The 27,820-nt window shown below is 37.5% G+C and overlaps 1 protein-coding gene across 3 annotated transcripts in view; it reads left to right on the top strand.

Moving 5' to 3' along the window:
- Window positions 1–22,868, top strand: part of tbc1d22a (TBC1 domain family, member 22a) — a 391,538-nt gene extending 368,670 nt beyond the window's left edge. For all 3 annotated transcript variants that reach the window (XM_060843181.1, XM_060843180.1, XM_060843179.1), the window contains one exon: window positions 21,618–22,868. In XM_060843181.1, coding sequence (XP_060699164.1) covers window positions 21,618–21,746 — 129 coding nt within the window. In that variant the 3' untranslated portion in view covers window positions 21,747–22,868. The remainder of the gene's footprint in view (window positions 1–21,617) is intronic.
- Window positions 22,869–27,820: the final 4,952 nt, after the last annotated feature.

Raw genomic sequence — 27,820 nt, 5'->3', positions numbered from 1 at the left:
AGGGGTAGATTGGGCAGGGCTCCAGCAGTGTGGTGCAGTGAGGCAGGTGGCATGGGGGTGATGTGTTCAGGTAGGTAGGTGAGAGATTTGTTGGCCTGGCAGGTTTTCAGGCATGTGTTGAGGTTGGATATCGGGTCCTGCAGGTTGAGCAGGTCCTGACGGATGGTTAATATTTAGCCTTGATTAGCTTAATAGGAGTTAGACTGGGTTTTTAATAGTCTAACTTTTCCTGGAACATTCTAAATTCTCTGCCTTTAAATGACTTATTCAGCTGGTTCCAGGCACATGCCCATCACATCCTTCAATTTCTCAGGATGTTCCCACAGAATCTGCTGTGTTGGGAATTTCATATATCCCAACGTACAACTCTGCGGCCATTGTATTTTGAATAGTGATCTTTCAGAATGTTAGAAGAATTGGCAAAGCCAATACCAACTTTGAATATTCTTCAGCATTAACCTCTGAAATTATGCACATTGGCAGCCCAAACTAATAACAGATTGCTCTGCATTTCCATATTTATGTAACTATTTACATGACTTCTGATGTCTTTTTAGTCATTCTTTGTAAAAAAAAAGTGTAATCAACATGATGTGTTAATATTAAAAGGTTTGTTGTTCTTACTATGCCAGAGGAAATATTAATCAGGCTCCTATCAAAGTTTTTTCAAACATTGTATTGCCAATTGACTTTATTTAGCAGTGTGCTATTTTCATTTGTGAATTCAAGTGTTGACAGTCTAGATATAATCATTTGGGCATGCATTTCTTCAGTTAGGTTACCCTCATCGTTTACTCTTGTCATTTGGTTTAAGATTGACTTGTAAAGCACTTCTCACTCTTCACTTGCAGAGCTGCTGGTTAAAGCAGAAAGCCTACCCACATCTAAGATAGATTATGAATATGTTAATCAACCTGTTCAGACTTATTCTAACCACACCTCAGAAACAGGTAGTACTTGAATATGGGTCTTTTGCCCAGAGGACTAGCTACAATAACCCTAAGAAGGTGTTACTTTCTAGTTAAACCACAAGAGCATGAAGGGATATTGAGACAGTTAGATATGTGGGATAAGGACCAGGGTTTCTGCAGAATAAACACCAATGCAAACTGTTTGAGCTGATTTTTCATTTAATTTTTGAGCAATTCTGTAATAGGAATTTCTATTATCTAGAGCAAATCTGCCTTTCTCCCGTATTCTTGCACACTGTTACAGTCCAGGGTCCCACCTCAGGCAACTGTCTGTGTGGAGTTTGCACATTCTCCCCATGTCTGTGTGGGTTTCCTCCCACAGTCCAAAAATATGCATGTTAGGTCAATTGGCCATGCTAAATTGCCAGAAGTGTTAGGTGAAGGGGTAAATGTAGGGGAATGGGTCTGGGTGGGTTGCTCTTTGGAGGGTCGGTGTGGACTTGTTGGGCTGAAGGGCCTGTTTCCACACTGTAAGTAATATCATATCATCTAATCTAAAAAAAATCAATGCCCTCTCAAATGCCTGTGTCGAACCTGCCTCTGTCATATTTCCAGTTTAAGTTTCAGTCCTTAGTTGTTTGTCAGTTATCACCAGAGCAAATGCAAGCCAGTTGTGTCATCAACTTTCAGTGAGTGAATTTTCTCAAAAATATCTGTAAGCCAAAATTATAAGTTTCCAAATGAAACAACATCATCCTGATGCATTGATCCATGTTGTCCAATCTCAGTGGAGCTTGTCCCTGACCAGTATGAATTGGCCAACAGGCTTCGTTAGGTTGATCGACATAAAGTGAGAGTGTTGTCCATGATTTTAGGCACAATCCCTGGACATGTACAAATGGGCCCAGCACAATTCCGTTTCTGTGCTTTTTGTTTCTGTAAGGCATCATACAAATCTGCTAAATCTGGTTCATTTTTTACAATATGCATGTTTACTTTCATCTGTTCGACATTGAACAAACTTGACTTTTAATTTTTTTAAAATTCTCATTGTCTTCCTAAGCTCAAAGCTGTTCTCACTGGACCACCATTCTGTGCATTTATTCAATTTGTTGGACCAGAGCTTTCCAAGTGAACATACATTCCAACAAACACAAAAGCAAGTGTTAGTCATCAGGATCTTTAATTAACTAAATCACAGTGATCATGACAAATTGTCTGTCGTTTTAGAGGCATGCCAGTGTGTTGCGTTCACTGGTTCAAGAAATGGTGAGAACCTCAATGACTGTTGGTGCTGTGTTATCTTCTCCGTATCTTCTAGCAGAGTTGATTGTGTTTTATTGCAAGTTATTTGCTGATATTATTAAAATAAATGTATGAATATGTACCACAAGCAGTGTAAATTTGTGTGTTTCAGTAAATCATTTAAAGCTATTTTCTTACACTTGTCACAAACAGTTAATCTGTTGACCAGTTAGGTGATCATCAAAAATAATGAGTACCTATTCCAAACATTCATTCCATTGTAAGAGAATGAGATTAAATAGCATTGAACCAGTTTGATGGGGGTCACAAATTACATCGAGTTGTCTGTCCCAATTGATGTTATGTATACTTTTAGTTTATAAGGACATATTTGTATTCACAAAATTTGACATTTATTGAACAAAGTTCAGCATAACATGGGATATGATGAAAAGGACATAATGTCTTCAGTGGCAAAAATAATTGAGCACAATATTTTGCAGAAGACAGTTTTAAAATCAAACTTCTAAGATAGAATGGCTTCTTAATTCCTGCAATTAGTTTAGATTGTTTCACGAGAAATGTGTGTACTGACAATGCCAGCATTTGTTGCCTATCCTTAATATCTGCTGAGAAGGTGGTATTGAATCTCCTCCTTAAACTGCGGCAGTTTCTCTTATGTGGGTTCCCCACAGTGGTGTGAGGAAGCACTTCCAGGTTTTGTTCCCCGTTTTTGTTGAAGAAGTGGTGATATATTTCCAAATCATGTTGGTGTGGAATGGTTGTGGGAGGGGAATTTGGCAGACATATTTTCATACATCAGTTTGTCCTTTTAGATTGACAGGTGGTGTCAAAAGAGACACGGTGAGTTTCTGTAGTGCAGCTTGTATGTAGAATATCCTGCTGCCACTTGTGCATGTGACGGAGGAAATGAATGTTTAATCTGATGGATCAAGGGAGTTACTTTGTCCTGAATGGTGCTAAACGTCTTGAGTGTTGCTGGAGTTGTTCTCACCCATGCAAATCTGGGAGTATTCTATTATGTTTCGGACTATATCTCATTAATGAAGCATAGGCTTTTGGAATCTAGAGGTGTGTTACTTCAACTATTTGCTGAAGGTATCCCAGTTTCCAACCTGGTTTTGTATGACTGGTCCAGTGCAGTTGCAAAATGCCCCCCAGGATGTTGATATGCAAATCGCGGGCCTACCATCTGTTCTACATCTTTTTAAATCTGAACCCAACATACTGACAGCAGCACTGTGGACAGAACAATCAGTTGTTTTAAGTCTTCAACAGACAAGCTAGTGGTCTTCAAGGACTCTGTTGAATGCTGCCAATCCATGTAACTTTTAAAATTTTTACTTTGCTTTACTTCATTGTTTGTAAAATCATTATCATCCAAACATTTGAATAGATTTTTCTCCTCATCTTTGCTGTTTGAAACATTTTATTCTGAATATTCTTGTTTGTCTATCATATGACAAATAAAAATTCCATTTAGACCAATGTTTTCAGACTTTGCTTTGAAAAAATGTATTTATTTTGTTTACTTCCTTTGTGTGTGTATTTCAAAGGTGAGATTTTTCAGGATACCTGTGTTCATAAAAGTAAAGTCCACCTTTCACTTGCATGACAGTTCACTGCCTCAGTACAGTATTCCTATCTTGTGTTTCATTTGTGATTTGATTTGAGGTCTCATGAGGTCTCATCTTTATTATCGTTACATGTATAGATTTGCAGCATGAATAAAATGTGATACAGTATTGTAATACCATATATTTAAAACTTGTAGTTATTCATTTCTGTTATAAATACTAAACTTTGTGAGATTTGTGCTGTATTTATCTTTATTCTATGTTTGAGTGGGGGGGGGGGCGCAGTGCGGGGATTACAAGCATGGCAATGCACTGTAATCCCTTCTTAACTTTGCGGTTGTTGCTGTTAGTGGTTCTTGGAAAAGTTGAAAAACAGAACTCACAACAGAAATTCCGGAGTGATTAATGGCAACGATGTGTGCCCTGTCTTGGGTCAATAGATACTTAGTCATCTCCAACTCCATTTCTTCCTAAATTATAACTGGTGAGCCAATGCAATAAAACAGTTGCTGAAAGGAAGAATTTAGCAAGTTATTTCTAGCTGTAAAAATGCATTTGGGAGTTAATTCCATAGTGGTAAAGTCATTGAGTTAGTAATCCAGAACCCTATACGACTCTACTGGGAACATGGAATTGAATCCCAGCATGGCGAATGGGGAATTTTCTGGAATTAAAAGTTAGTGAAATGTAACCATTGTCAATTGTCAACCTACCAGGTTCATAAAGGATCACCCTCACCTGATTTGGTCTACATGTGACTGCAGACCACAGCAATGTGGTTGACTCTTAACTGTCCTCTGAATTGGTCCAAGCAAGCCACTTCAGTCAAGGGGCAATTAGGAGTGGAAAATAAATGCTGGCAATGTCCACTTCCCATGAATGAATAACTTTTAAAAATTTCAGTGTCTAAAAGATTTGCTAATAATGTATCTTGGATGAATTAAGGAAGGAGCCATGATGCTGCGTTGAAATTAATTTTACAGCATGGTATTTTGTGGAGTCAAGGAGACAGATTTGATGCATGGGGTTTGCTTATTTGGCTGATTTCAACTGGGGGAATGTCGGTGGCATCATCATTGTTCACGTTCCAGGGTCAGGTGAGGGAAATGTTAGCCTTGGCTTTTTTTCTTTTGATCAGTTCCTGTAACTGATATGGGAAATCTTTGAGTGAAGGCTTGATTGGATTGTAGTGGGTCAGTGTGAACTGTGATGACCTCTGTGGATTATAAACTCCCTGTAGGAACTCATAATGAAGTATGATCATTTTGAGGTCACTTTATTTAAGTAAAAAATGAAATAGTAATCTCTCTGCTTTTTTCTACTAAATGCTTGTTGTACCATTATGGTTAAAGCACTAATATTTATAATTAATAGGTTAATACTGCAACTTAATGGTGGCATTAATTGAATTGGCTGAGAACTGGCATCTGTGATGCTGATGACCTGCAGAGGAAGCCAAGGTGGGTCATGCACTCCGTAGCTCTGGCCAGAAAGACTTGCAAGCACCCAGACATTTCATTGAGACTCTGGGCATGTCCATCATTCTGGGGAAATTAAGTTGCTGTCTCCTGTTAGTTGTTGAAGTGACATTGAATGAAATTGCAGAGCTTTGAACTTATTCAATGTTTTGCTATCTGTAGATAAAGCTAAGTATAAAAGGTACTGTATAACTTTGAATCATTCGGGTCCTAACTCAAGTTCAAACACTTCTTCTGGATTTGGGTGACTTTGCTCCTCAGAATTGAAATGGTTCTTTTTTTGCAAAAACACAGCAGGCTGTGGACTAAAGTGAATATAAGTTTTTTTTGTACATTTTGTCAAAGTGCATTGTCAGACAGTGAAACTACAAAGCCCTGTTGCCCTTTTAAATGTCAATTTGTTAAAATAATGTTCTATTTATAAAATTTGAGATGTTGAATGGCTTTGGGAAGAATTTTGGTTCAGAGAATAATTTAAGTACAAATAAGGATTAATTGTCAGTTCAACAGCCAGGGGCCCAGCAAAAGTGTACAAATGAGTCTGGAAAAAATGTTGAATAGTACCTCAAATAGTAGACCCTTACAAATATGTTCAGACCTCTGTTGCCCTGTGATCTATTTCATTGAAATGTCTGTTTCGTTTGAAAACTATTGTAAGTAATTTAATTCCAGCATGCTGCCTTTTTGGTATGATGCATATATTCATGCAGTTTTTCCCTAATGAAATTGTCACATACATTAGTGAATAATCATGTCAGTTCCATTAAGTTGAACCAGTTACTTGAAGATCAGACTAGCTATTGTCTCCTCATTTGGTTTTTTGTACACTGATACAATTACATACTACATAATGGTGAAGATAGTGTCCAATTTGCAGCAGCTACTACATTTGGTGTCTGCTCAGTAAAACACATTCTGTGACTGTGTGACAGTGGACTCATACCTTCCTGACTGATCATTTCGGTTTTCTAATTGCAACACAATCTGTTTCTGTCTCTTTTTTTTTACTGAAGGGACAAAGGTAATATAACAATGTTCAATGTTCTCCAAAGATCTCTTAACCCTAAACAGAGCAAGCTGAATTTGCAGGAAGAATTCTTCTTTTTTTCTATCTTACAAACTTCTTAAATGACAGCAATGTACAAGAGGATGCAATAAATCAAAGGAAAATATTTTCCTTGAGAACAATTATATTCTTTGGTAACTAACATCCCTTGTTTTGGAATAAAGTGTTCCATCATTAAGCGATGCTATGAATATCGCAACATCTGTTTTCCAACTCGTTCTGTTGTGCCTAGTTTAGCAGCTAATTTTACATAGTGTCATCTAATTTCAGAGACTTGCCAAGTAAAATGATAGCCTTGTAAATGCGTTTACATGGAAAAGACACTAAATGCCGGAAAATTAGGCAGCAGCTGAATCTAGTGGATTAAGTTGTTGTATTGTGCACTGATTGTAATGAAGTACATAGTACATCACTCACTAATTCGCTTAGCCCCTCCACACAAAATACTTAAAAGTCATTTTTGCACTGCATTAATATTAATGGTGGGTTTTAATGAGATTCACTGTAACTTGAACTGCATCTAAGTTCTTTCTCTCAAGTGATGATTTGCTATCTTGAAATTTCTAAGTAGTGATTAAATATTAAATACACCGGTTCAGATTTATCTAGATACAGCAGTGAATCACAAAGCTAGTATATTATCTCATTTTATAGCAGAATGGTGGAATGGTAAGTACAGCTGTACTACCTCAGATGTTATCATTCATATCATCTTGACCCATTTGTGCCTCCTTTTACAACAGGGCACTTCTGGTCTTCTAGATTACATGCATGCCTTATTGAACTCCCTGATACATTGGATGTTGTTGATATCTGGTCGGCATGGACGGGTTGGACCGAAGGGTCTCTATATCTATCCTTTAAGCTAGATAAGATATCGAAATGTTCCAGCAAAAATGTGCACATTTAAACAAAATTTTGAACACTCAGAGATTGACATTTGGGTGTCACTGCTAGGCCTGGTTTATTGCCTAGCCCCAATTTTCTTCTGCTTGGATGAGGAGACATTCCAGGTGGACTCTTTATTGTGTTTGGGGGTGGGTTTAGAGCAGTGGAGCAGGGAATAGAGGAGGTGTGGTAGAGGACTGTCTGGATGACCAAGGAGGGAAGTGCAAGTTGTTCAAAATAGGTGGACATCTGGGATGCTTGGAAATGGAATGTCTACTCCTCCAAGCAGATGTGGCGGAGGCAGAGGAATTGGGAGAATGGGAGCAAGTTCTTGCAGGTCCCTCTTATCCTCACCTACCATCTGACCAGTCTCCGTATCCAACATATCATCCTTAAACACTTCTGCTAACTCTAACTAGACCCCACTACTAAGGACATCTTACCCTCTCTGCCTTCTGCAAGGACTGTAACCTTCACCAATCCTTGGTTTGTGCCACTCTCCCCACCAACACCCCTGAATCCCCAGCCATCTTCTCCTGCAACTGTTTAAAAAAAACAAAACCTACCAGCACACCACCATTCAGGGTCCCAAACAGTCCCTCCAGATGAGACAGAAGTACGCCTGTCTCTCCTCCAACCTGGTTTACTGTATCTATTGCTCCCAATGCGGTCTTCTCTACATCAGGGAGACCAAATGTTAACTAAGGGCATTACTGTCAAGCATTTCATCTGGATCTGCAGAGGCCTGTCTGACCTCCCAGTCACCGCCCATTTTCATTCCCCTTCCTACTCCCTTTCCGACATGACTGTCCTTGGCTGCCTCCATTGCTAAAGTGAATCAGACTGCAAATTGAAGAAATAATACCTCACCTTCTGCCTGGACAGCTTACAGCCTGGAGGACTCAACATGAGTTCTTCGATTTCAAATAACCTCCCTTCCCATTCCCCAACTCCCTTCCCAGCCCCTACCCCTCCCTTCCACTCCTCTGATCGACCCTTCCTTCATGCTACCAACCGGATTCATTCCTCCCATCAACCAACTAGGTCATACCCTCTGTGTTTACCTATCCCTACCTCACCACCCCTGCATCCCTCCTCCCCCACTTCTGCACCCCCTTTATCTGCAGCTCCCTTTACACCCAATCCTAGCCCTGAGAAGAGCTACACCCGAAGTGTTGACCTTCTCACCTCCTGATGTTTCTTGGCTTGCTGTGTTCTTTTATCCTCCTGTTTGTCTCCCTTGGATTCCAGCATCTGCAGTTCTTTTTCATCTTGAACCAATACTATTGAGTTATATTACAAATCACGTTTGAGGTCTGAGATTTGAATGATTGAGATGTTCTGCAAGAATGCATCCCTCATGATCAATGGAACTTTACCTGAAAACTTTAAACTCAGGTTTTATAGTCAGGTGCAGTCATTTTTAAATGTTATGACCTCCTTTGATATCTCTTTCCTTATTTTCTTCCCTGATCAGCATTCTTAGACTGACCGTACCGTCTATCATTGGCAAACCAATCATACCTTCACAGATAAAACTGCTTCCAAGAATGCCCTTCATACCAAATATTTGTACATGACCAAAGTAAAGCTGAAAAAGTCACAATTTATCCAATCTTTTCATCTCCCCCTCATAAGGACATTTTGCAAGAATACAAATTCAAAGGGAGAACAATCAACATTGATATTGCATGGGAACAGATAACTGGTTGGTTGACAAACTGATGCTGATTGGTGGGGATGTTGGGATTTGACAGTTAACAGCTAAGCTTTGTCAATTTTAAACAAGGCAGGTTGTCTCTGATTGTTCAGGATACTGTATTGAGAAATTGACCAGTGAACTTTGGATGCTGCCTGAACTGCTGTACTCTTCCAGCACCACTGATCCAGAATCTCATCTATTTTGTTCTATTGAAACAAGCTCAATGCTTTGCATGTTTGAGGTGTCATTTTTTAAAATTCAAATTCCAAAATTAATTTCTTTGATTAGATTAGATTACTTGCAGCGTGGAAACAGGCCCTTCGGCCCAACAAGTCCACACCGATCCTCTGAAGAGCAACCCACCCAGACCCATTCTCCTACATTTACCCCTTCACCTAACACTACGGGCAATTTAGCGCGGCCAATTGACCTAACCTGCGTATTTTTGGACTGTGGGAGGAAACCGGAGCACCCGGAGGAAACCCACACAGACATGGGGAAAATGTGCAAACTCCACACAGATGGTTGCCTGAGGCAGGAATTGAATCAGGATTTCTGGCGCTATGAGGCAGCAGTGCTAACCACTGAGCCACCGTGCCGCCCAATCGAGTCTTTAACCAATAAAGCATCAGTAGAAAGTCCAGTGCAATAACTCCTAAAATTGTAACTTGGATATCAAGAATACTTACTAAAGTAGGTCAACAGCCTTCTCAAAGTACCACAGCTCATGCTTTCAGTTCAGCTTAAGTTGATACTGAGTCTCTGACCTCACTGCAATGACTCAAGAGCCTTCAATTTCCAAAATGTACAGCAGACTTATTTCACTGTCAGACTTCTTATGTGTCTTGGACACAGAAAACTTGTGTACTTATATTCTGTAATCAACATGTTATGGCATACTCGAGGAGCAGATGGGACCTAAACCCAAACCTCCTAGCTCAGAGGTAGGACACTACCACAATGCTACAAGAGGCCCTCAACACAGCTTTCTTAATCCAGCAGTCATGCAGCCGAAAGATATAAAAACACATTTTGATCAACCCGTTTGCACAGTTATGGTGGTCCTCCGGGACTCATGTGACTTGAACGCTGGTCTCCTGGATGGGGTGGGGACAGTACTGCTACACAAGATTGTAGCTGCTGCTTATTAACTCATTGCACATTGCAGGCCACAGCAAGATCAACTATACCATTATGTTCTTACTGGCCGAGGCGAGGCAAGACATGTTGCTAGTTGGTTTAAGGGATGCATGATTAAAATTCTAATTTGCTCTTAACTGTTACCTCTCACTATCTCATCTGGTTCCTTCATTTTCAGTTGTCCATGGATCCATCTTCTTCACTGAATTTTGTTATTGTCGCTTTGATGTTTTACTCAAATAAGAGAACAGTTTTAAATGTTCTACTTTATTGGGGAGAATTGAGGTTTACGCCGTCAGGACTCAATGAGCTCATGTCTCAGTCGGTGAAGTTCCCGTTAAATTAGACACTTGTCACTGATTATTGGCTTTTTCTTAGAGCCATCCATGAGCTGAAGATTGAATGCTTGGAAACGGTTGGTTACCCTTTATATTTTAACAGCATGACATATAGTATGAAAAGTTGCTTATAACTTCAAGACTATTTATAAACTAAAACAGAGGATCAGAAAGTACTACAGATAGAAAGTTCATACCAGATGCTAAAAAGAGGAAGGTTGTGTAATATTATTCATTACATAGTCTTGAGCTTTATAATGTTAACTTTTGTGGTCCAGAGGTAGATAACCTATCTCTGGACCAGGAGACCCACACTCAAGTCTCCCTGCTCCAGAGGTGTGTAGTTACATCTCTGAATAGGTTGAATTGAAAAAAATAGGTTGAATTAAAAGAAATATAATGTTCACTCTGATATAAAGGTTATATTTAGTTAATTGCTCCACAAATTTATAACACAACAGTATGTGGTTATGGTTTCTTGATAAGTCTAGCAAGCCAGGAGTATATCACCTCTCTCTTATTCATCTTTGGAAGACTGAATATAAACTAAATAGAGATCCCTTCCTGCTATAACTTTAAAACATTAGAGTATTGTATTAATTCTGTTTGCAATTCCATGATGAATTTGTCAAGTGAAGCTAAGCAGAGTCACATTATGTTACAGTTTCAAGGTCTGCACTGACTACTGTTAATTTAATTGTGATTAAAATTAAACTAAGCCAATCATGAAATATGTTTTCTTGCTCATCCTACTACATATATATGTTCTTTATGTCTGCAAAAGAAAAGGCCCTGTTTATTAATATATGCAGCTTCCAGTGCAGGGGAGCCCAACTGACAATCCTAAATTGGTTGTCAGTATAATTTCTGTCACATTAAGGAATATCCAACAAATGTTGTCCAAATGCAGAATCACATCTTACATTAGGCAGTAGGTCACAGTCAGCACCTTGCCTGTTGCAAGTAACTGAAATGGCATGATCCACTAGTCTTTGGGAAATATGGCATACATACCTGGCATCACACTGCTATTGAAATGCATAAGCCACCTCACTCAGTGTGTGATATGCAGAAAGTCACTTGGGCTTGAGGATAGTAGCCTGTCTGTGGTAAACACTTCTCTTGTTGCCCTTACATAGTAGCAACACGAAGCAGTTAGCAGCTTTCTGAATGTCCATGGAAATATGCTGACAATCAATTTAGGATTGTCAGTCTAGCTGGCAATGTGTCACACTTGCATGTACTAGAAGCTGCAGGGTACTGTTCTTTGTTGACGGAAAGCAGATGTACATGCACTGAATCTGTTTTAACCCAAGAATACGGGTGACAGTCATTTTACTGGTCTCCGCAATCTCCTGACTGATCTGAGCCAACTTGCCAAGTTTAAAGTTTAACAAAGCTTGGCTGTTAACTGTCAGTCAACATAATGATACATTTGCCATGACAAGGGCTCTGCCATTTTGAGTCCACAAAGCAACCAATGAGTCTGCTGTCATGCAGTATAATTTCCTTTCCCCTTAACTTTGTATTCTTGCACAACAATGTGATGAGTGCAAGAGAAAAGCTTCAACAAAATGTATCTCTCTTCAACAAGACTCCTAAACTTTTTATAAAGTTCAAACTTGTCCTTATTTAAATATTGCTATTCTTTCCACAGTGGCTGTTTGAGAACATCTTTCACAGTTCAGGACAGAATACAAGATAAAGCTTGCTATATCGTGAATTGAATTAATTGTCACGTGTACCAAGCCACAGTGAAAAGTGTTGTCTTGTGAGCAACAGAGTTAAGTAGCATAGATAGTAAATAATAGGTAAACAGCGACAAAACAAAAACACAGGTACTAGTGACTTCTAAGAGTTTGAGAGCCCATTCAGTATTCTAACAACCGTAGGGTAGAAACTGTTGCGAAACCGGCTGGTGCATGTACCTTCCCTCCAATAACACTCAGTAATGTTTAGAAGGATGAGAGGCGATTTCATTGAGGTATATAATATGTGAATGGTGTTTGACAAAGTTGATGTAAAGTAGGCAATTTAGAATGAGATGTTATAATTTTAGGTTAAGTAGTGGCAGATTTAAAACAGAGAATAGGGTGAATTACTTCTCTGAAAAGGCTGTGAATCAATGGACTTCCCTACCCCAAGATGCAGTGAATACCGGAACGCTGAATAAATATGAGAAGATAGACAAATTTTTAATTATTAATGGGTTAAAGAGTTAAAGGGAATAGGCAGGAAAGTGAAGGTGAAGCATAGATGAAATCAGCCATGATCGTCTTAAATGGTGGAGCAGGCTTGAGAGGCTGAATTGCTGACTCATACACCTCATTCTTATGCTCTTACCTTATGTTGAATGATTTGATAAGGCGAAAGAACCAGGAGCATATCACCTCTGTCACCTTCAACTTTGGAAGTCTAGATATAAGCTACATGTAAGCTAAACAGAGGCACCTCAAACACAACCATATTCCAATCAATAGGGGAGATGTTCCACAGACTGGTCGAACATCAGCCTGATGTACGCATACTTTCAGAGCCAAACATTATAGTCATGGGTATCAAAGAAAGCAGGGGCTAAAAAATCTCCTTCTGACTATGCTCGGAAAGCTCCTGAATCAAGTATTCCTTGTAGAGCATTGCACAGAGAATTAGAAGGTCATGGAATAATGTGCTGTGAGAACCTTCACTGTCCATTTCTGAGGAAGGTTCAGTAACACTACTGATCAAGTAACCATAATATGAAATAAATTTACAATATGTTTTTAAGTGAGGTTGTTCAATATGAAGTCTGTTTGTTAATTTTCAACAAAGGGAATAATGAAAAGTATGAGGGGCAAATTGACGAGAGATGGATTGTGAAGTACATAGACAATGTGTATATATATCTTTAACAGATTGTTACATAGTTTATAGCAACGGTACATACCTTCAAGGCACAAAACTGCAAAACAGTCATCTGTTGGTGAACAAAGGGAATTAAGAGTTATATAAGATGAAAGAGAAGGCTTATAAAATTGCCAAAAAAAACAGTAAACTTGAGGATTGGGAGAATGTTTAGCATGCAGCAATGACGACCAAGAAACTGATGAACAAAGAGAGAATAGAGTATTACTGTAACTGAGTAAAAAACATAAAACAGCCTGTAAAAGCTTCTATAAATGCATCAAAAGAAAGCAATTGGCCAGGACAAGTCTGAGTTCATTATAAGTGGAATCATGAGAATTCATAACTGGAAATAAGGAACTGGCAAAGAAGTTACTTTTTATGCATGTCTTCCCATATTTGGAGATCTAAGGGACTAAAAAGAAGGAGGAATTAAGGAAATTTGTATTAGAAAGTAGATTATGTTAGAGAAATTAAAGGGACTGAAGATTGATCAGTGTCAAGGAGTATTTTTATTTGTTCATAAGATGACTGCATCAGCATTTTTTTTTACCTTTTATTGCCTGTTAGAAGATGATGGTGAGTTGTACCACTGCAGATCTTGTGATATAAGTATACGTACAGTGTTGACAGGAAGGGAGCTCCAGAATTTTGGCCAGTGGAAGAACAATCATACAGTATCAGGTCAACTTGGTCTGTGACTTGGAGGGGAATTGGGGCTATTCATTTTCATTCCTTTCTTTAGACTTTGCAGCAGTTTTCTACAAGTGAGTGGCTTGCTAGCCTGCTTCAGAGGGCAGTTTAGAGTTACCAAATATTCTGGCTCTGGTGTCACATGGCATCCAGTTCAGATAAGATTCATTTCCCTGAAGAGCATTTGTGAACAGTCAAAAGTGGTTATATACCTGCCATTCGGCTAGCTTTTTTAAAATTCTTTTTTGTGAATTCATATTTCATTATTTGCTGCGGTGGGATTTGAATCTATGTACTCAGAACCTGCACTCTATTTGCTTTACAACTTGATTTATATTCTGATTTGGTCCACTGAATATTTGGGATGTGATTCCATTGCTGCAAGCTTGTTGAAAAATAATGGCCCAGATTATTCTGTCAGTACCAAGTGTCTGGACTCACTGATGACCTCAGTGAAAGATACCCAGAAAGATTAGCTATCTCTGTGGTGTGGGTTTCACATATTGTGAAGTTGTTTTCAGTGCCACCTCTAGGGAATCCCACAGCTGGTGCATCAGTCAAAATTAACAGCCAATCACATGAACAATTCTCAAAGAAAATGCATCAGAAAGTAAAACTCACTGATTTCCCTTTATGTTTAAATAATTTCACAGAGAATGGAATAAAAATTTGACTTCTACTGGGCATTAAGTAAGAGGCTAAAATATCAGGAACCAGCTCATTTTTATTACATGAAAAACCAAGGGAATCATTTTCTTGGAGTGGAGATGCATCACATTCCAATATAAAATTGGGTTTTCTGAACCAGAGAGGTTGTTCCAGGATAATTATGACTCTGTACCCAATTTTAAAGCTTAGTTGCACTGTATTCAGTAAGTTGCAACTTCATCAAGAGTTATCAATGCAAGATTATAACATACAAAAGGACATTCATCTCAAATGGGTTATCTGAAAAGATTTCTGTCAAGATCTTAAAGAGTATGTCGACTACATCTAGGGAATCACTGACAGCAATGTCTAGATTTCCAGGTGTAACTGTGCACATGGGAAGAGCAGAATTTGCTATAATTTTCACATTTGCAATATAGATGAGCTACGATCATTTCACTCTCATTACAGCTACAAAATTCAGGCCATAATAAAGTACAATACCTACAAATATGTATTACCAACTAATTTAATCCTCACTTCAATTAATTGAAGTTGTTAGCAGTGGAACCATTACCGAAGTGTCATTTATCAGTAAATATTTCATTATTCTCTTTACGTGGTCACTCAACAGTGATTTGTGCTGTAAAGCACATTATATGGTATTTCTGAATAATCAACTTTCTAAATCACTTCACCTTTCAGTGCCCCACAATAATTCTGTAATTTTAATCATTCAATTAACCTCATCACACTTCAGCTACAGCTAGCATGTAGGCTTTCTATATTTGTCATTACATTTTCTACCAACAGAAACAACCCTAAAAGATTAAGACCCTTCCCCACCTTAATTCCACAATGTAACTAATAAAGTACTGTCAAGTGATTTTCAGAAAGTGAGATAGCTTGTCATCTTCGTTTTTTCATTCATGGTTGCATGAATAACGAACTCCCATTATCAATGTATAAAATGCACATCCAAATTTACAAAATTGAAGATTATACAACTCTAAAAACTGCTGCCGAATGAAAATGAGCATCAGTTTGAAAGTGTCTCTAACTTATCTGAAAAAAGTGTTCAGATGTTTGGCACAATCCTTTGCTGTAACAGGCAATGATGGGTTAAATGTTCAAACCTGTTTGCTTGCATGACTTGTTTCTGTTTTCAACTTGGGTAAAGATTCAGAATGGAGGCAGCATGATCCCCACAGAGAAGGAGGAAGGCACATTTCAAGAGGTGTCTAACTGAACTGTTTTCATGTGCTTCTTAGTTGCCAGCTACTTAATTAGCTTTGGCTGAGACTGTGAAATGGGTTGCTGTCACCCTCTTCATTCTGGGAATTGTATGTAGTAGTGTGCCAGAATGCAAAAGGAAATGAAACAAAATAAGTAGATACGCATCTGTTCAATGTATCTATTCATATCTTATAACATAACGAAGAAATTGTTGAATAATTCTGGCATATTTTGATCAGCGTTCTATTCTCAAATCAGTTTAAAAACATTACCTAAAGTATTCAGTTATGAATTAATGATTATTCAGACAATTTCAAAATAAATAAACTTTTGTAGATTCTTGTTGATGCCAATTCTAAAAGCGTTATGTTACTTCCAGTTGAGCATTTTGTAGAAAATATTTGTAGTGTCAGTAAAATCATGTGTAAGTGTGTCTATAAATTCTCCACATTGTAAGATAAATACAGTTTGAGCACTCCGCATTTCTCTCTTGTTGGGAAATCTTTTCAAAATGTATCTTAAACCTTTGTGTAACAAAATTTTAGATCTTGATACTTTAGCGGTTTTATTCAGGAAACTGGCCAAAGTGCTATTGCTATACAGTGGGTTTAGTACGATCTACTGCTGTTTTATTAATGAATCCCAGTTCTGTTGGATGTATGAAATTGGGTTTTGAAACTGTACTGATGGAATTTTGCTAAACATGATTGTTTTGTATACATTTTTTAAAGTGCGATGTATGACTGCAAACGTTATCTTAGATGCATTGAAGATTGAATTGGACAATATTGAGTTACATAAATAAAATTGATTATAATTGTTTGCTAAACCCAGGCAATTTACAAATTATACTATTACTGTAATGGAAAGATCCTGTATAATTTAATAGTGGCTTGCAGACCATGCGTTTGTAGTCCATTAGCTAAAATTATGAAGCTCTTCTTTTAGATATTGTTGGACAACAGTCTACTTGTATTGTCTTTAAACTGTTTATGTACAGGGAACAAATATATGTCTTAAGTTACACAACTGTGTTTTGCCGAGAGAGTTTTGTGTTCGACTGAGGTGACAATTAATGTACTGTACTTATCTGTTTTGTGGTCCTTTGTGTAAGTTTCAGTCACATAGCTAGTGGTTGCACTTATTACAAAAGGAGACAACTATCTTTATTTAAGGATGTATTGGAAAAATACATTTTTGTTGATTTGGATAACAATTAGATCTTACATCAGTTAGCTTAAAGTTTATTTTATCAGCAGTATTGTGACAGATTGCAGCAGTTAGCTAACATTGAAAATTCAGCAACAAGTCCTGAAATTATATGTGCACATTAATGTTTTAAATTTTTTAACATAATTATAATTGTTTCGTATATTATCATGAATACTTGCTTCTAAGGAAGTCAACTTGGATATGGCTTACTGTCTCTTCCATTGAATATTTTATTACCCAGGCTGATTTTTGAAAAATTCTTTTCTCTTACTATATTTGTTGTCAAAGTAGTTGTCCCTGAGATCAGAGTGCTGAGACGTGACATTTCAATGCTGAGAGTTGGTCCGTCTGCAGTTACTGAACGTGTTTAATCCACCCAGTTGCACTCCCTAGCAATCTGACTTTTAGCAAGCCACCCTATTCTGATTTTAGAAGTTTTATTTAAAATGTTGAAGTGAGATATATTGTTATTAAAACAGATGGTCCTGTAGTTATTTTGTAAAGTGTTAAAGTTCAGAATCAGATAGACTTGTCGGTTTCTAATGTTTGGTAATTTCTCAACGTAGTATTGCGATTTTGATACTTTTTTTCTAAGACTAATTTTGCTCCATACTGGACATGGATCATAAATCAAGATGTCTAATGTATGCAATAGGTAGCTTTATCTGAAAAAGTTCCTTAAATTAAAATTGTTCTACAAGACTGCCCAACGTGGTTTTTGTACATTCATCATTGGATTCAAACAAAAGGCATACACCTAGCATTTTCAAATAGATAGCGCAGGTTTCAGCACTGACAGTGAATCCATTTATTTTATCCCATTATTTACTCTGCTTTTCACTGAGCTAAGATGAATTTATGTCAACAGCTTTTACTTCTACTTAGTGTTATTCATGGTTAACGTCACATCTCTTCCATATCCCTTTAAACTTGCATTAATAAATGGTGGTTTGGAAACTATTCCGAGATAGTTGTCATAATTAGTTCAGGAGTCCAGTTAATAGAAAAGTTAGAAGTACACAATAAAATTGAACAAAAAAACTTGGCAATCTTAATAGTAATAAAATAACTTTTTTCCATTTTCAAAAAAAAATCTGTTTAGCAAAACCGGAGCATGGAGAATTGGACACTTGAACCATGTGTCGTCATCTTGCTGATAAATAATGACAGGTCGCTGCAGAATTTTAAACTTGCATCCGCTTCACTGACAGGAAGTGCTCTCGAGTGATTGTCTGACTAGGTCGCAGCGTGGTTACAAATTAATTTAGCCCCAAATGAGTGAGGTTTTCAGTTCTTTCTGACTTCTAAATGGAATGCCCAAAACTAAGATTTCAGCTCACGTTCCCACTGCTACAGTAATGCAGTTCTGGATCGATAGTGCAATCCAGGAAAGAAATTGAAATTGTCTAGTGCCATTCCTGACCTTAAGACTTTAAACCACTTCACAATGGATTAAGTTACAGTGAAGTGTATTAGCTGCTGTTTTGTAGCAAGTATTACTGTTAATTTCCATGCACTGAACTCCCCACTAATGGCAATAAAATAACTGATCCCATGACCTGCTTTAGTGAAACAAACAGAAACAGAAATTTCTGGAGAAACTCAATGGGTCTGGTAGCATCTGTGAAGAGAAAAGAGTTATGGGTCACTGGACTAGGAATGGTAATTCTGCTTTCTATCCACAGATGCTGTCAGACTTGCTGAGTTTCTCCAGCTTTGTTTATTTCAGGTCTTGAGCATCCGCAGTTCAGTTTTATCTTCCTGTTTTAGTGATATTGGTTGAGGAGTGCTGATGGAGAAGACATTGTGAGAACTTCCCTGCTCTCTCTTGAATGTGTTTGGGATTTCTGACACCCATCTGACAGTGCAGGCATAGCCTCGGTTTAACATCTCATCCCACAGTCAGCTCCACTAATACTGTTATATTGCCTTCAATACTGGCTACAATCATGTGCTAAACTTTCTAGTGTGGAGAAAGAATCTATAATTATTTGATTGAGAGACATGATTGTTGCCACTGAACTAAGATGGATACCTATCACACTAAACACAATGGCAGAGTACTTACATTACACAGATGGGGGTTAGAACAGGTAAGTGGTATTTTCTTTCCATGATGTGTTATGGTAGCATTTAAGTTAAAAGAGAAACAGTCAGGAAACACAAATTTCAATCCCTTAGTGAACCGGGATCCAAAACTCTGTCTATACATTGCATTGTGATATACTACTGTGTTTAAATTGAAGCATTGATCTGTTTAGTCTATTTTTGCAAACCACCTGCAGTGATTTTCACAATAATAGACCTGCATTACATTAATAAGCCATCTTGAAAGCAATTTCCTTGGATAGAGAAAGTGACAAATAAACCCAGTACACTCAATGTGACCTCATCAGCTTCTTCACCACGTATGATCACTGAACCCCTTTACGAATTGTTTCTGCTCTGTCAGTATTGACTATGACATTTCCACTCCTACCTAAAGGTACCATTTCACAATATTTCCTATACTCAAATTATAAAGAAAACGTATAAACAACACTGGTCCTGACAATGGCTATGAACAATTCTTCTGCACTGCCTCCTTTTCTTAATGCACAAGTCTTCCTGGTCTACCTTTTCAGCAATGTGTGAATTTAGTCTGATATTTTGTGATCTTTGTCATGCCCATATACGTTGTGAATCAATCTGTTAAGTGGGACAGTATCAGGTGTTATCTTGAAATCTAGATAATGTCCATTGTTTCATCCTTATCGGTGAGATTTTTAGCCTTTAACAATAATCCAGTAAATTGGCAGGCATACCATGTGCCTTCTGAATTCATCGAATCATCTGCTCTTGGCTGATGACCATTTAAAGTTTTTTTCATCAATGTCATGAAGGTGTAGGTACTGTGGTGCAAAAACAATTTGCAAAGATGCTATCAGGTTCGAAGATTGTACCTACTTGGAAAGTTTGAACAGGCTTAAAAATAATTACATTTAGATGTAGCTTGACTGATCTTCAAGGGTACAAAACGATTTGTTAATGTAGATGTGCATGGAGTTTAAAACCAAAACCCATAAATAGTAAACAATGATCAATAAATCCAAATGGAAAGTTAAATGGAGCTGCTTTACGCACAAAGTGCTTAGATTGTAGAACTGTGCTACTTGGAGTAGCTGAGGCAAATAAGTTCATGTAAGGGCAAGCTAGATAAATGTAGTAGAGTCATAAGAGATGTACAGCGCAGAAACAGACTCTTTGGTCGGCATGGACAAGTTGGACCAGATAATTTAAATTAATCTAGTCCCATTTGCCAGCATTGGCCCATATCCCTCTAACTCCTTCCTATTCGTTTACCCATCCAGATGCCTTTTCAGTGTTCTAATTGTACCAGCCTCTACCACTTCCTCTGGTAGCTCATTCCATACATGCACCACCCTCTGCGTGAAAAAGTTGCCCTCTGGTTCCTTTTTAAATCTTGTCCCTCTCACCTTAAACCTGTGCCCTCTAGTTCTGGATTTCCACATGCCAGGGGAAAAACCTTGTCTATTTACCCCATCTATGCCCCTCATGATTTTATAAACCTCTATAAGGTCACCTCTTAGTCTCCAAGGCTCCAGGGGAAACAGCCCCAGCTCAAATCCTCCAACCCTGGCAACATCCTTGTAAATCTTTTCTGACCCCTTTCACGTTTGGCAGCATCCTTCCTCGAGGAGGGAGACCGGAATTGCACAAATATTTCAAAAGTAGCCTAACCAATGTCCATTACTGCAGCAAAGGATGAACTATAAGATTCATCGTATAAGGATTAAATGAAGAGGCTGGGAAGAGGTTCAAGCATAAATACAGGAATGGGCCAAACTGAGACAATTTTTTTGAGTTTGTCTTGTGCATTCCATGTAATTTATTGTAATGAGATTAATTGAGTAAAATAGACTGAAATTTTAATTGGGACTCGTGTAAAAGCTTATTACACCGAACTGCTGATATTCTAACTTAACAGAGATGTTCCAATTGATTGTCTGTCTAGATCATGATCACAAGTAAATGACACAGAAATACTTCTAATTTAAGTTAGCATTGATGACATTGGCTAGTGCAATTTGCTGAAAGCTATTTGGTCATCAAGACTGTTCTGTGGAGGGAGGATCAGCGCGTTAATGCACCAGGCTCAGAGCTTAATGGCCCAGTACTGCTGCTGTACTTCATCATGGCTAAACATGGCAATTGTCAGCTTTGCTGTCCTTGTTCAAATACCAAGGAAGTTCAGTGTTAGGAAATATATCACATGGATGGTGAAGACTGAAATGTGCAGCGTCATTTCAACTTTCAGGTTTTTTCAGATTATGATCATTTCCTCAATGTTTGGTTCTTTAAATTACTTCGCAATGGATGTTTTCCACACGTTTGATGTATTAATGTAATTATACATTTGCTTCATTTTTCACACTCATGATTTTGAACTTGACCTTGCCACTTATATCTAAGATTTCCCATACCATTTCTGCTTCAATTCTGCCTAATTTCAGAAAGAGGGAAGATTTTTGCAGTTTGTGCCATTGTCATTTATTCTGCTTGTCTTTTCCTGTTGCAGGGACTGATGATTCTTCTGCAGAACTTACCCACAATGCACTGGGGGAACGAGGAAATCAGTGTTCTTCTCGCAGAGGCTTACAGACTCAAATATGCATTTGCAGATGCACCGAATCACTACAAACGATGAGACCAAATAAGAGAAAAGAAATTTAAATATGAAAGTTCTAATTTTTCATCAGTGTCTCAGTTCTTTGTTGTAACCTTAACCCCATTCATCTGGACTTGGCATATTGTATTTAATGCTGTAATTGAGTTATTTTGCTCATTTAGAAACAAAAAATACAAGTATCAATTTTATGTAAATTTTTCACCGCTTATATCAAACTGCAGGCAAGCTGCCATCGCTAATGGGTAAGCTAACGATGAAGAAATAAGTCAAGTTCCTTTGCTTAAGGATGGGATATTTTGAATATAATGGTATCTGAGTCTTTCTGAATATTCTTCTGAGGATTGGCTTTATTTTTATCTGCCCCTTCTTATTTTTAGTCAAGGTGCTTGGGAGCACAAGATTCTGCCTTAACTCAGGCCGTAGCAAATATAATTGTGCCACACGATATAGGGAATTGATAAAGTCTTTTGGGCTGTCAATTCAAGGAAAGAGCCCATTTACAGAGGATTGTCATCGCACTCTTCAAAATAGCTTACTTGAATCCAGAAAAGACAGCTAACTTTAAGCAGTAGGATTATAAAATCACTGTTGATTTCCTATGACCATTTACCGAAGTTGAAATAGTGCCTGACATTAATGAAATGTACCCATAAATGAACTATTTATGACCTCTTTATTAAAATCTGCTATTGCTAAATATCTGAAATATTTGTCTTCATGTAAAATGTTGCTTTAAGATCAATTATGTAATATTTCTTGTATAGTCTGGTTTAAGATTGAAAATTAATTAGTTTTCTAATGGATTGTTTCTTTCCAGTTACAGTGATGTCCAGTCATTCAACTGTAATATACCAAAGACACTATCATAGCACTTATTATCTGTGGCTATCTCACATACAGGAATTGTAGAACACAGTCTTTGTAATGCCATGGTCTTCCTTTTTCCTTCCCCCAGGGACAACGTCAGAAAGGCCTTAAGGTCTACTTTCTGCTAAGGTGATTCAGATACTTAACTATTGCAGTGAAACATTCACAGTGCAATTTAGGAATTGTGCAGTGCCGAGGCTGTTTGTGATTATGCTACTTACATTATTGTAAATACAACTGTGATCTGTAACTGAAATAAACCACAAGATAAAATCTTTGGTGTTTAAAAATGGTGGTTTAACCTCACAAATTAATTGATTTTATTTTGGCACATGTTGCTTGAATTCTCTTTTGGGCAAAATCTGCTGAGAATTTTGTGCAGTAATTTCAGATCAATTAACAAATGCTGGAATTTCGTGTCTATACATAACAGAAACTACAGGCAAATTTCTTTACTATGTTCGACACATTAGTGGTGCATAAAAGATACCAATTTTTTTTTGGCACGCTTTTTAGATGGAGTTTCCACACATTGTTCCAGCTTCAGAATATTTATCCTGGGTTCCGTTATGTTTCTTGAGTCTGCCTGTTATCAACCCAGTGAGGAAACAAATCGATGACTGAGATGATTAATCATGCTTGAGGGTGTTTGTTTTGATCTTTACATTGCATTTGTGAAACAGAAAGACACTTTTGATTATGGTTGAACCCTTCTGCCCCAGCCCCCTCTTAAATTGATGGAAAATGTCAACAAAGTATCTTTGTTCAGCAAATTTTCAACCGATGTCTTGATATATTCCTTATGAAGCTTACACTATTTAGAGAAATGCTTTATAGAGGTTGATGTATGGTTTTAGTAACAATTATTTTGACATGATTACTGGCAGCTAGATTATGTTTGAAAAACTGAAACTGTGCTCAGTCTGAAAAATCAATAACAACAATATATTTAAATATTGCGCAAGCACAAAATAGTACTGAAAGACAATTTCCTCATAATTGTTTTTAATCAATCAAAATCTTTTTAATTCAAGACAGGTTTGTTGAAAGGTTGTGCTGAAATGTTTACTTTTATTGTCATGAATAACGAATAATGATTTCATTTTCCAGGATAGAACATGAAAATATTTACTTGTTAGGATCCCTCTGTGAGACACAAATAATTACTCATTAAAGTTAATGATTAGCAACATGGCGTCATCCGTGAATGTTGAGAATGATTGAGAGATTTTCAGAAGAAGCTTTTTTCTCAACCAATTCCAAAAAGGCTACTCTGATACTTTATAGCGTTTTGTTATTTCTGTTTCATAATAACTTAATCAGTTGTTGAAAGATTGGTGTTTCACTTCCTCAGGTTTAGGAAACTCTTGTAATGTCCTCCTTTTGCCTTCAGGACTGCTATGTAGTAGGAGCATGCGATTCTTTTCAGCAGCTTTTAAGTTCAAAGCAGTTCAAATGGGCATTCATTGCTATGGCATTTCTTGCAATATTTGGGAATTGTAAGACTATTGGATGTGTTTTTGGTGAATCTGTGAAATGCCTCTTTTTAATACCTACTGGCATATGAATACTCAATGTACCTGGTGCAGTAAAAGCAATTACAGATGTAATGTTTTTACAGCATCTGAATGAAAAAGTGGAATTCTGAAGTGCAGAATAGCACATACTTAATCCCTTCCAAATTGAATGTGCAAAGTCGCAAACATACAGAGATCTCAGTAGTTAGAAAGGGCCATTCTTTATTGTGAAGAATTGTTTAAAGAAGAATTTTGACACTAAGTATTTAAAAGTGTATCCCTGACCTATACTTCACTTTAAAACTTTACTGAAAACTTTATGGCAATGTTTTCTAAAACTAAGTTGTTTTTGCACTAAGTAAAATTGAGATATATGTTTTTGGATTAATACCCAGTTCAAAAGCTAACTAAGAAGTATAAATTCAAAGCTTTTAGCAGAATAATGACAGCACATCGTCAATGCGAACTGTGCTGTTGTTTACTAGATTTCAGCTTTGGTTTATAGCAGTGTTGACTTAATATGCAAATACAAATGTTCTGTGTAATTTGTTCAAATTGCAGATTCTTACTTCAGCCTTTTCCATTCACGGACAACATCAACTGAATCTTCCATTTGTATTTGTCAAGAACATGCTGCAAGGCAGTTGGCTTTAAGTTTTCTAGCGCTCAAAGCAATGTTCCACCTACATGCTTATATTGCCATTTATTTGTTTCATGGAATGTATGTTGCAAATATAAATCCTCCAAGGTTTCTACATATTTCTACTAATGGCCTCTTGTGCAGCCCAATTTTAATCACTCCACCATTGACAACCAAGGCTCTTGAGTTTCCTCTGTTAACCTCTCTGCTTCTCCTCCATTATGAAGCTACTTAAAACCTACCTATTTAGAAAGGTTTTTGGTAAGTAGCCTAATATTGCGCCATTTTGGCTCAGGTAAGGCTTCTATAGAGAAATTTTGGACATTTTACAAATTTCAAGGTACTGTATAAATGCAAGTTGATAATGTTTAACCTATACTAACTGTTAGTCTAGGTAAACTGGGATCATATGCATCATGTAAAAAATGATTACCAAATACCTACAACTTCTATTTATGAGGTGCTTTAATAGTTAAAGGGCGTACTATGCTTCAGTGTGGAGGGCGATAGAGCAGGGACAGAACAGCGTGCTAATGGTTATGCCCACAGCAAGAAAATAGCCTGTAAGATTAGTTACTTCAGAGTTTAGGACTACTGAATAATCGCCCCAAACAACGAGAAAGGACCTGTCGACAGCACTGTGTCTTATTGGAACCCTGTTCCAATTTGTGTTGGGACTTTGCACAAAGCAGGAAAATGTTCTGTTCAACAAGGAGCAAGTGGTCAGTTCCATGAACTTGAGAGGGGAACCCACCACGCAGAGCTTGTGGTACAGCCAGAGATTGATGTTACCTTTGCATTTTCTTATGAAAAAATGCAATCCTCAACCTACTCTATTTTTTGGTGAAGGTAAAGATGTTTCCTTCAATATGGCAAATTATACATGATGTAACACAAGGTCAGGAAGGTGCTGCAGTGCTTTTGAAGAAAACCATCATATTAGATGAGATCATTTTAAGATCTCACAGGCTTTTTGTTCTCGCCGCTGATAATCAGAAGAGCCAAATGCTACAAAATGGAAGAAAAAAGTGTTGCAATCAGCAAGAACTTCACATTTAAGGAAACTGCTTTGTATGACTGTTATCAGCTAGAGAATGAGGACAACAATTTGACAAAATGTTATTAATCAACTGCATTTGTATTGCAGTATATTGCGGGGGGAAAAAAGTTTAGCATTTTGCGAATGAATAAACGTGTACCATTTATTATGTCAGTGAAGAAGTTCCATCTGGAGCTTGCTCCTTTATTATATCTGCTTGCAGATGTATGATCACAGTACGTTGTAAAGTGCTAACTGGATTTAAACAAAATGTAACAAATTGCAGCAATTAATTTCAATCGTGTTCTGTAAGAGCATAATTTACTGTTACTGCCTCAGCCTGCATACTATACAGTAAATCTAAACAACCTTAATCTTGAGTTTTCTGAACAAAATTAGTATTCACAACAATCTAAATTGTTGCACATTGAGTCTATTATGGTGTACTTGCCTTCATGAATTTCACCACATAATGGATGTGAGTTTGACCACTGCCACTTTCCCAAGTTCTTCCAGCATCAACTGAGTTTACTGAAAGGAAATCAGTCAGAATCCTCATTTCTAATGGTTTTCTAGGGACCAATACTAGAAGGTTCACTTCAGTGGATATCACCAAGATGCATTGTGATTTGCAATTACCCTGTTTATCAAGTTTTATAAAGTTAATTACATTTTATAAATGTAAGTTGATGTGTCAACACCTGAGATGACCTTGGTTATGATATTGACCACAAGTATAGTTGTCAAGGCTAACACATGGTTAAATGCTCCAGACGAAAATGTGGTAATTACAACTGTGACCTAAATGATAGCAACACTTCCTAATTCATCAAAAACATTGCCAGCAGTTAACAACTGTAACAGCGAGTAACTTCTTGCAGTGCAAGGTACATCTGTTCAGCTTACCGTAGGATACCTTGACTAACAATCTTATGATAATTAATTTTGCAGTTGAAGGACCTCAAAATATCCTCCCAGTGTGAGCATTTTAGCACACAAATGTTGTCTGTTCATGTATTTTGCTGTTCACGTTCAATAAAGCTCCTTTGCTTAGCAAAAGATTTACATTCTAAAACTGCAGCCTTCAATTTAGGGTTCCACCAACAGGAATCCTTTGCTGTAAAGTCTGTGTCTTATGATCGTGCTCCACAGCTAGCTGATGAAGGAGCAGTGCTCCGAAGGTTAGTGCTTCCAAATAAACCTGTTGGGCTATGACCTGGTGTTGTGAGATTTTTAACTTTGTCCACCCCAAGCCAATGTCGGCTCCTCAGCATTATGCTGAACTAGAATAATGATTTCTCTCTATTGTATGGTAGCTACGTTTGGAACCAAGCAAATTCTCGGCCATTCATTTGAGTTCTCTCTTGCCATAATTAAACATAGCCAATCTTTTGGCTCTGACTGATGGTCACTTCTTTTATCTTCATCATTTGGAGTTGTCTTTCAAGCTTTCCTTTTAATTTTATTGGTACGTAACTTGGAGGTTACGTCACTGATGTCTGCACTGAATTAATCATAATGTGATGCGCAAAATCTTCAAAGCATCCAATCATCTCATTCAAGCACCAGATTTGTTCACTTCTGATTGCAGGAGGATATTCTTAAATGCATGAGGCATCTTTAATCCTCAGTATTGTCTCCTTTACCTCAGTTCATTTTGATAAGCCACAGCTAATTGCAACTGTTTAATACCAAGATAGTGGGAACATTTGTTCCAGTGACATACAGCCTACAGTTAGCACCTTTTCCTCTATGTCTCACTGAGATTTATTCTTATCTGTAAAATAGTAAGTTATTAACATAATGTTGCTGAATTTCAGATCATCTTGGGTATCAATTTTCCATCAAATTTTCAACAAAGGTCTTCTGGGCCGGATGGGATTTATCCTAGGATCCTCTGGGAAGCCAGGGAGGAGATTGCCGAGCCTTTGGCATTGATTTTTAAATCGTCATTGTCAACAGGAATAGTGCCAGAAGACTGGAGGATAGCAAATATGATTCCCCTGTTCATGAAGGGGAGTAGAGACAA

Source organism: Hemiscyllium ocellatum, chromosome 23 (genome assembly GCF_020745735.1).
Source record: "Hemiscyllium ocellatum isolate sHemOce1 chromosome 23, sHemOce1.pat.X.cur, whole genome shotgun sequence".
Taxonomy (NCBI): Eukaryota; Metazoa; Chordata; class Chondrichthyes; order Orectolobiformes; family Hemiscylliidae; genus Hemiscyllium; species Hemiscyllium ocellatum.
The sequence above is the reverse complement of the archived record's forward strand: the minus strand, read 5'-3'. Positions and strand labels throughout refer to the sequence as shown.